This window comes from Lagopus leucura, unplaced genomic scaffold (genome assembly GCF_019238085.1).
Source record: "Lagopus leucura isolate 7727_CA_CO unplaced genomic scaffold, USGS_WTPT01 Super-Scaffold_100015, whole genome shotgun sequence".
In the NCBI taxonomy this organism is placed as follows: Eukaryota; Metazoa; Chordata; class Aves; order Galliformes; family Phasianidae; genus Lagopus; species Lagopus leucura.
Genome location: NW_024962269.1, coordinates 5327969 through 5339028, shown reverse-complemented (window position 1 = coordinate 5339028; position 11060 = coordinate 5327969). Strand labels below are relative to the sequence as shown.

The 11060-nt window shown below is 41.4% G+C and overlaps 1 protein-coding gene across 1 annotated transcript; it reads right to left on the bottom strand.

The window, feature by feature from the left end:
• Positions 1-2177: 2177 nt before the first annotated feature.
• Positions 2178-10336, bottom strand: RSL24D1 (ribosomal L24 domain containing 1). The gene is made up of 6 exons (XM_042876063.1): positions 10204-10336; positions 6954-7067; positions 5703-5775; positions 5012-5075; positions 4465-4550; positions 2178-3212 (listed from the first exon to the last, which is right to left on the bottom strand). The coding sequence occupies exons 1-6, from the start codon at positions 10282-10284 to the stop codon at positions 3139-3141; spliced, it is 492 nt and encodes a 163-aa protein (XP_042731997.1). The 5' UTR covers positions 10285-10336; the 3' UTR covers positions 2178-3138.
• Positions 10337-11060: the final 724 nt, after the last annotated feature.

Here is an 11060-nt window from a genome sequence, read left to right as displayed (position 1 = left end):
CATAAGCTACAACACACACACACAATTTACTGCACCAGTCACCATCAAGTTTCTCTTGGGAGCTGTTTTTCAATATTTAAAAGTCATCCAAGCAAACCTAATATTTAGGAGGTTAGAAAAAACGAGGCTTGTAAGCTCCATAAAGCAACAGGAAAATAAACACCTTATTTTGGGCATGCGTTGACTATCGCCACTACCTTGTTTGACTCTCTCTGCTACCTTGTTTCTCACTTGTTAGCAGAGCAGAACCGGCTCCCCCCCCCCCCCCCGGCTGGGCGCTGCTCAGCACCATGGGAAGCCTCTCCCCGAGGAACACCTGTGCACCATCAGCACAACCTGGTCACAAAGCAGCGATCTCCATTTTTCCTGACTCTTTTTCAGTCAGCATTTGAAAAGAAATGACAAAGGAAAGCCTGAAATGGTTTTTGCTTTAAGAAAAAAAAGGAAAGAAAAAAAGCAAACAGAACAGAAACCCCACCACCACCACCGAGAGCGCTGACTCGACCAAAATTTTCACCAAAACCCAAAGAGGTTCCAAAGACACCTGAAGCAAGAAGCGATGGATCACCAAACCAACCGATGACCAAGAGCGAAAGAAACATGTCCGAAGTGACCTCTTACGAAGCCGTGGAGCAACGCCGAGCGCTGCTGACCTCACGGAGGCGCCCCCCAGCGGCACCACAGCGCTGTGCCGCCATCTTTGCTTCAGCCTCTCACTGCCCAACACACAAAAACAAACACTTCTCTCCACCTCCCGCTAATTTACCTAAAGCAAAAAAGTGATATCTAAGGAATCAGTGCAGCACTCGGCTGCTCACGGATTCCCCAGCTACTCGTACTCACGGGTTGCTCGCAGCACGCTTCGAGCCGCTGCTCCTCACGGACGCGGCGTGCCTGCACAACAGGTCGCCGTGCTTTGCAGCTGCCCTTGATTGCAGTCACAGCTGTTACGGAGCCACGCAGGTTAAGCAACACGTGCAACCGGCAGGAAGCTTCGGATGGATGCTGGTGTCCCACAAACGGCCCTTCTCCTACCACCCACAGACCTTCACACAGCGCACAAGAATCCCAAGTACTGCAACTCATTTAAAGATATGTGGACAGCAAAAATACACGTGTTGATATTCAGTGTTAAGAAATCTTCATATGAAGGGTTATTTATAAATAGTGCATAACGTGAAATGGCATTCATTACCTTCCTCTGCTTAGTGCAGACTTAATCCATTACTTGTTTTGGAAGAAAATTAAAAACTGGCATTTGTTGAACATGAATCACCTCCTTAAAATTCAGGAGAAAAAAAAAATCCTGCAATCAGATCTTAGAAAAAGTATCTCATTTCCAGGATTAGGGAAAAAAAAAAAAAAAATCAATACCCTGCAAAACAAATCCAGCAATGCTTTAAAATTAATAGGAAACTTCCATATTTAAAACACATATATTTCATGGGCCATTAAACCAAGATCTATAGGCTGGACACTTTGAAACAAATGAACTATTTCCAACACTCAGAAACCAAGCAATCCCTGCCTTCCCTCCAAATCTCTGTCAATGAATGTAAGAATAAATATTAGCAGACTTCAGAGAAAACTGAACAGCTCATAAAACAGAAGCGCTACCCTGCAGAGAAGACTCTTTAAGTTTCTGTACTCATCTACGTTTCTGTAACATGGAACACACAAGGTACACAAATACTACAAATTAATGGATGCCCCTCAATTTTCACACTGATCTCATTAGTACTTTTTCCCCCTACTCTCCTTGAACCCAGACAGTTAATAAACTGGAGGAGGAAAGACAATTAAACATCTTCATAATGCTCTTTCTTTCCATATTACATCTCCAACCTGACCCAGCTCCCAGTACAGCGATCTCAATTAACTCCCTGGCTGGAAATAAGATGTGCTTTTAGCTGCTCAGGAAGCAAAACGAGTTGCTTCGCTGAAAATTATTTCATGAAAATGTGAAATTATATGTTTGTATTACTAGAACTTTTATCTCATATGACAAAGATTTTAAACACAAGAACATAATTTCACAAAAGATGAAAAACACAGCACAATACCCACTTATTTCACACACTCCCCGTTGCCTCTCTTACCACGTTCAAACACAACTTTCCTCAGCCACACAATACACAAGTAGGCGGTAGGAGGTTTACCAACTGATACAGCACATATTCAAGTTCAGAACAGAACCATGAGTTATTATTTTACAGGGCAATTAGCACTGACAAGTAAATGTTATTTTCAATACTTTTGAAAGGCTTCTCTAACCACACAGTTGTAGATAAACTGTTCACAGATTAAAACAACAGAGTATTTATCTCGGTACTGATGAACACTGCACAAACACTGCCATGGTAAGCAAATACCTCTGCTTAACATGAGTTTCCTTTCTATCAAAATAATCCTGAGCATTAGGAAAAAACAGTCAGAAGTGTGATTTATTCAGCAGCTCAATCATCATCCCTGTAAGTCAAATCTGAATTTCAGCAGCTCAGGAAGATGGCAGATTCAACTCCAGGCTGGATGTGATCACCATTACTACTTTCCAAAGGGCAGTAAGTCCTACATACAAGTCAGCATTGCTAGGTTAAATGTCATCTGCACTGTAATTTTGAGGAGACAGACTTTAAGAAGAAATTTAAAAAACACAGTCTTGCATTCATAACAAACTGAACAATTTTCCCAAAGACCAGAGTGAAAATAAATCTTCTCCATTGCACTGGAGAAAAATAATACAACCTCCTCTCCATCCTGTTACCATTACTATACATTCTTACCTGCTTTTACCACCAGCGAAGAACAGAAAAAACAACAAATGTCTAGTACCAACTTCTTCTATCAGGAAAAGGGAAAGTTACACTTTCTTTCTGGATAACAAAGTATATATCTCAAATAACATACTTTATTTTTCATCCCATTGACAAGGTTTTCTCAAATTAGATACCTGTAATTACTGTCCAAACCATTATCCATCTTATTTTGTTTTATAACAACAAAAATTCAAACTCTAAGTGTCCACTATTTATTAAAATGTATTTTTCTTCAATTGCAAGCACAGCTCCAAGTGAAGCCAGGCGAAACAGTAAGCAACTGCTAACTGCTGAGGAAATTACAATAAGAAATACAAGCATTTTAAGAGTCTTCTTCCATGGCCACATCCTCTTGTAGTTTCTGCACCATTTTCTCCTCCAGTTGTTTCGGTTTGCCTTCAAAACAAATAAATATTAAATTTAAAGATGCCTCAACAGGTCCAACAGACACTATTTAGTGATCAGTTGTTTAGCAATAAAGCCATCCAGCTTAGAACTGTTTATTGTTAATTGCCATCACCATCAAAAGTTATCAAATAATTGCTATAATAGAAAAGCTGATACCATTTTATACAGCATCTAAAATGCAGTCAATGTATTCTTTCATCTACTATGACAAGATTTGATATAGCTAACAATACCTAACAGAATCTTGCATAGAAAAAAAAAAAAACATTAATTTTAAGAGACTTCTGTGCCTTCACACATTCGTGACATATGAAGATTTATATTTAAGCCCTCCTGAATGCTGCACTGGGTGGCAATAATGTTAATTCTGAATAACAATTAAAAAAACCCTACAAGATTGACATTTAATTTTGCTCTCTTTCATCCAAGAGACTGAAGAGGAAAATGCTGTTTGAGAAACAGATGCAGCAAATACATGTTACTATGCATCATTCACCTAACACAAGCAAAGACAAAAAACAAATAAAAACATTAAGTATATCCTAACAAAAGCCCATTTCACGCATGCAATCATGCACTGTGTTAATGCAAACATATAATTTGAAATAAGTGTAACAGAATTCTAGCAAACACCTAATAATACATCCCACTTCCAGCTGAGACAAAATCACTAGTAATTTTTATAGAACAAGAACTAATGGATATTTTATTCCAACTTCTATTACTGTGTTTCATTAGCTATGTTGTTTTTTCTTTAATAAATATTTTTAAATTCACTTTTATCAATAAATCTAACAAACCAGTTCTTGTCGTAAGAGGTTTGGAAAGCAGAAAGCAGAGGAATAGGTATCCACAACTGAAAGCCAATTTAAGAACGCAGTTCACAAAGAATATATGAAATTTTACATGTAGTAGGCAGAGATTTTAGTGAAAATTAATAAAAATATTATATTAAAAAAGCTAAGATTACACTGTAGAAGTGTTTCAACACAGAGAACTACAAAGCATCTACATTTTCACAATTAGCTAAAAAAAAACCAATTTATCTACTGTATTTTCTATCAGTCAGTAAGTGGGAAGAGCTATTTTCTACATTCAGTAGCTATCTTAATTCTAAAAAAATCGTGTATGGTTATTTATCAGTTGAATAAGACATAGCAAAAAACCAAGCCCTGCAATATTAATCACAAAATGACATACACCTGTTAGCCTAAGCAAACCAGGTCCATCAAGCTCTTACCTGCATGTGGAGCACGAAGAAGGTGGATGTTCTGTTTGACTTCTTTGATGTCTTCTGCCTTCTGCAATTCTTTGCTCTTCTTTAATCTATCAAGGAAAGAAATCACATTACCTTCAAGGTGGTGGTGCATGTTTTCCATTTAATGCAAAGCAATGTTTAGCTGAAGGAACACAGTGGCTAAAAACTCTTGTAAGGAAACAAAGGCAAACATTATTTGAAAACTTATTCAGACGTAAATTGGACAGAAGATCAGAAAGAAAAAATGTCAGCACTGCATTAACTCTTACCAGAAATTTCTGTGAGACTCCAAACCACAATGAAACACTCTGCTACCACTGAGCATCCAAAAGCTACATTTTCTTTGACAACCAATATAGCACATTAGTTAGGTAGCAGAGCAGAGTCCACTCAAACTATTTTTGTCCCATTGCTTTGTACAAAGCAAAGCAAAGAGCCTTTTAAAACTCTTGTTCATGATTGCTCTGGAAAGACTGAATTTCTAATGCAGATGTGCAAGAGCTCTCATAATACAAATACATTTCCTCACCTGTTCATAATAAATCTAGCTTGGCGTTTTTGCTTTATTTCCTCCACCCTCTTCATTGCATCAACTGAAAGAAAGCAGAAGTGGCATTAAGTGTGCTCACATACATACAGTTGAAAACACGTGCTTTTTTAGCAGAGCGTGTTTCAACTACAAGGAATCATAATTTAAAACTTAGTAATGTTTTCACTTTTATGCCTGCAAATATCTTCCACAGATAAGCATTACAACAGAAGACTTTACTTGAAATCAGAAGTTACCATCTTCCCCTTCATAGCATTTATTCTTGGCTTACAAAGTAACTCTTCCATTTTATTTGTTTATTTATAAAACAAACTAAAGCAGGATGACTGGGAACAAACAATGGCACCACAGTGTCAAAGCTTTACACTGAGAGACTCTTGGAAAGCTGGAGAACCACTAAGGTTTGTCAAAGACAGCAACTCAAACTAGAGTAATGCTACAGCTTGTTTTCCAACCAGCATCCAAAAAATAAAACTCAGTGTAAGCCCACACCTGTGCACAACTCATATGTGCTCCACGTCTAAAAATCTGGCCATCATTCCAGTAACTTCAAAGAACAATCACTACAAAACGTAAATATTCCAACACGTCTCCTCAAAACATCAAAACATGGTCTTTAGAAGTTGACTGCTCAGCTTTTTGGGCTTTTTTTCTCTCTAAAACGACTCACCAGTCTTGTTCCACAACTCTCTCTGGTATTTCACTGGTTCGTTCCTACGTTTTTCAAATTCAAATGAATTGTCCTATATTAAGAAAGAGCAAATGCAAATTACATACAGAAACATATTTAGATCCAAATGTTCTTATTGCAGCACTCAACTATTAGTATTTTTGGTGGTTTGGGGTTTTTTTGTGTGTGTTTCAGAATATTAATTCCTGTATTTTAAAGACCTTCAGAGATTGCTAAACTAGAAGGTAATACGTGAAATGTTAGACACTGTAGCAGCAGAAGCCACAGAGATTCATCTGAAGAGACCTATTTACCAAAGCATCCCCTTTGACCATTTTCTTCTTAACAAGACACAGAGAACAGAGTTCTACTGTGGAGTAGAAACTACAAAGCAGACCAGACACACAGAAGGCAAACCTGAACACACAAAGAGTCAACAGCACACAGTGCAGGTCAAACCAGTGTTATTCAACAGCCTCTAGTTTTGAAGAAGTTCAAAAATAAACAATTTCATTTTAAGAATATTGAAACAATATAAATTCATTTGAAATTGTGAAATATTCTCATCAATGACACCAGGGGGTTTGGGACAGGCTGATGGGAAGCCTATATCTTTTCCTTTTATTTGAGGGGGACATACTCAGTTTCACACTGATTTATCTGAGGATTGTTCCCTGCCCACAGGGTATTTTTTTTTCTGTAAAGGTAAATGTTTCAAGCCAGCTGGCAATCTTCACTGCAGGAAAAGAGAGCTCCAATGAAGGCTACAATATGTATTAGTGAGGAGTGGTGTACAAACACACACACACACACACACACACACACACACATACACGCTATTCTGCATTTACAAAACAAAAATTAGTTTTCACCACAGGCAAACATCCACAGGTCATTCTGATTCTTTCAAAAAACTACTGTTCATTTTCAGTTAAGTGTGACAAAGCACCACGTTACGTCACTGGAGAATTTTTCCTAACTGGGGTCAGCTTTTACCTATTTATAACATACAGCATCATTTTGTGCCATCAGAAAACACCACAGAGTAAAAAGAAACCCCTTAAGAGTACAGGTGTTCGAAGTCACGCAATCTTACCTGCACGCATATACTACTGCTGCCTCAACAACTACTGACCAACAAACCACCTTAATTCCAAACACGAGGGGACAGACTGATGCTATCCTCAATCACTCTGAATAAGCCAGTCCCTCAGAAATGCCTTGTGTAATATAAAAAGTTCATCTCCTTACCACTGTCAATTCTTTGCCAGCTGCTTTTCGGAATGCTTTGGTCCATCTGATCTTTCTCGGGTTTCTCTTCTTTTTAAAGTTTTTGTGACATTTTGATTTGCAGAATCTAAATATCTTGGTGGGGCAGGGGAAGAGGAGAGGAAGAAAAAAGAAACCTTGGGGTCAAATCGCATTGTTCCTGCCCAAATGCAACATAGTATTGAACACTGCAGTTTCTACAACACACAAAAAAAATAATCTTTCCAAAAGTCAATATTTACATTACATTTCAACAGAACTCTATGCAGAAAAACTAAATCAACACATTTCCTTTATTATGTCTGCTGATGTATTTCACATTCAGTGCCATGTTAAATACAGCCAGTTTCATGACATGCAAGCCCACTGCAGTTAACAAATGAGGTGACGTGAGACACTCAGTACAACCTGGCATTTAGAAACTAGATGGGTCTCCTCATCAGGAACCCCAAACAACACTGCACAACCACGCTTCCACCGACAAAGTGAAAAAGCTGTAAAAAGTGAATAAGGAGAGCAGGCAGAAAGCAGCAGGGGCAGAAGCAAGACGAAAGGAAGATGGACACACCAAGGTCTGAATGTTCAGGAATGCCCTCTGACTACAGACGTCACTGGAACATTCATAGTTCAGAAAGAGAAGAAGACAAGGACAACACACAAGGACTGGCATCGCCCACAGTGACACGAACACCAAGAGTTTGGTTGCTTCGATAAAGCTTTCACTGGTGAAACAAATTCAAGCACTGTTCTGTTTTTTTCTTTATAAGGTCACTTTCACAGCTGTCAGTGCCATACACAAACACAGCAAAGCTGGTTATAAATAAAATACAGGAGAGTTGTGAGAAGTATCATCTGAAAAAAAAAAAGATAAAACCAAACCTGTACTGTAAATCAATAATTCTCTACACCTGTCAGCACTTTTTAGACACAGAGCCATCCTGACAACAAAAAATCCTCACACCTCTCACTTTTTGAGTGTGACAATACAACAACAACAACGAAGTTAGTTTTTTGGGATGCAGCGCTAAACCTTTCAGAGCAGCACGCAGGAGGAGCCCTGAGCACACTGTCATGCCTTGGACTGAACTTGCTGACAGCAGTTACAGCACATACCACAGCACTGACTGTTTTCTGTTGTTTTTTCTTGCTTCCATTTCTCTGTCTATTCACAGATCTCTACATACTGCCATGTACAGTTATGCCACTCATCCACGGAAGTAAATTACCTTTTATTTTTGCTCGTGTCAATATATGTGAATTTGTGGGGTTATATCTGGCTTAATAATAAAGATGGACACAAAATCTCTATGCCCAGCTGGAACTATTTCCTTGGCTTGAAATCCAAGAGAAACATTGGCAACACTTGCTTTATTTTTCATATCACAGCTCCCTCAAAACCAAAATGTTCTTGTTCCAGTAAGGCTCTACCTTAAACCTATAAGTTTAACCTATAAACCACAAAATTCAATGCATGAAGTAGAATTATCAAAATTAGTTCAAATTAAACTGCAACCTCGAAGTCAACAACACACGATAGCATAACCCCAGATCCCTGTGGTACTGAATTGAAAAACAATAAAAAACAGTTCTATGTTCATTTTCAAGGTAAGAGATGGAACTATCTTCAATATTGTTCATTACCACTGAAAATACTATTAAATTTCCAGCATTTAAATACCACTAAATGCTCTACTGTTCAAGAAGACTTTTCACTTAATACGGCCTATTAAGGGCATCTATTTCACAGTGACCTTAAATTGCCTTATATCTTCCAAGTCACTGCTGTATTTTATTTAACCTAAGCAGTTCATTTTCAATAATTTAAATCAAAACTGATAAGAAAAAGGATACTGTTAAATATTTGGTGCAATCTGGTAGCATTCATTTCATCCCCTGTATATTACCAAAAAGTGGTGAACAGATGAAGAGCTCCTCACGAAGGGGGTTCCCACTATCACTCAATGAGCTGTACAACAGCCTCAGAGATCAGGTACAGAAGAAAGTTAACATAAAGTGTCTGCCATCCTGCCCACGACACACGAGCTGCTGTGCATTACTGCACTTCATTATGTCAACAAGCACAAGTTATTTACTTCTCAAGTTGTAATGAAGTCTTTATTAGTTACCAAAGGCTGACCACAGGAACGAATCTGTAACATAACATCTTTTCTCATTAAATAGTTTCTATTATACCCATAAAGAACTATCAGCTACTTTATTTCATTGCCTATATTTAAATCTCACTCCGCCACTCCAAGCTTAGAATATGTTTCTTGAAAGCAGCCTCAGAAATAAAACACTGTACTTCAATTTCATAGCTATGTTATGCCAGACTCACTTTAGGCATCTGGCCCTGCTAGCCATGGAAGCATCTTATGCTCATCCAGGTGGTGTTTTCAGGACTGTTAAAGGTGCAAAAAGAAATTTCACAATCAATAGCATTCACTTAATGCAGCATTGGAGGTAGGCAGCAAAACACCGAGCTATGAAGAACCCTATCCTCCATCCCAAACTGCCTCAGTCCAGCCAATGCCTTTTAGTCAGAAGGAGCAGGTAGGGAGATGCCACTGAGATAAGAAAGGAAAAGGGGAAATACAACAGTGGAACGGTTTGTGTTGGAAAAGAACTTAAAGCCCACCCAGCGCCAACCCCTGCTGTGTGCTGGGTGCCCCAGCAAACCAGGCCTCCCAGGGCCCACCCAGCCTGGCCTGGCTTCCGAAGAGATGGAATACAGCACAGTAAGGCCTTAGCAATAGTTACGTTTCTACATTCCCTGCCCACGAGCTTCTCCTGAACTCTGCCAAACCCGCCGCTCTCACGAGCGCTGCAACCTCCAAACCTCGCGGCCTTCCCCGGGAAAGGCAGCAGCGTCCGGCCGGATCACTCAGACGGGGAGCGACCGTGCCGGTATCTGTTCCGACACGTCGGCAGCGGAAGGCAGCGATCTGGGCGCGCTGCTCCGTTTCACCCCGGCCTCTGCAGTGCCCACCGAGCAAGACGGAGGCCGGGACACCGCGCGCACGCGGCCGTCACACCGACACGAAGCCCGAGCGGCTGTGTGCGTCCTGCTGTGACAGTCGCGTCACATCGGCTCGCTGATCACAGACCTGCCAGCAGCGCGGAGCCCGCGGCCCTCCTGGAAAGCACGGGGCCGCCGCCGGAATGGGCCTGAGGCGGCGCACACCGGGCCCGGGCCGACTACGAGTGCCCGTTCCCGCCCCCCCGACAGTACCTTGCAGTCGTTGCGCACGAACATGACGCCATGGCCCGGGTAAATGGGCCCGGAGCAGAAGTAGCACTTCTCGATCCTCATGGCCGCGCCGAACCGATCCGCAGGCCCCGCCGGAAGCGCTCGCTCAGCTGACCGGAAGCGGCGGATCGCGTTCCGCACAGCGCCCCCTAGCGGTCGCTGGGTGCCAACGCCGCGGCGAAGCGGAGTCCGTGCGGGGCCGGCGCAGAGCTGTGGCGGGGCACGGGCGCCCCCTGCCGTGCGCATGGGGTCAGGGCGGTGCGGAAACCCGGAAAAGCCCCAACGCCGCGTGCTGGGCGTGCGGAGAGGCGCCTCCCCCGGGAGCTCTGGGCCGCAGTCACGGGAGCTGGGAAGCCAGCTGATGGGCAGAAATGGTGTAGCTTTATGAGGGAAGGTGTGAAGACAGCACGTTTACAAGTGGACGCAAAAACCCAACAGGAGTAAACGCATTTACTTAGGGCTAGGGCAGCTCTGCCTTCTGTTATTTGCAATTGCAGTCCTTTGTTTTCAGGCTGAGTTTTTTGTCCCTGTGACTCAGAGCATACAATTGGTTGGAAGAGACTGCTAGAGGTCATCTAGACCAAACTCCTGTTCAAAACATGACAAATTACACCACGTGGCTCAAGGCCCCATTCAGCTGAGGTTGTACTGCCTTCAAAGATGGAGATGCACGAACGTCTCTGGGCACCTGGCCCAGTTTCTGCTCCCTTGTGGCTATGTGCTCACAATAGCGACTTCCTCAATGTTTATAAATACTTTTTTATAAATATGGAAGTGTCACCTCTACTCTCTTCTATGCACTGGGCTGCTTGTGGCACCACACAGGAAGCACCAGCTGC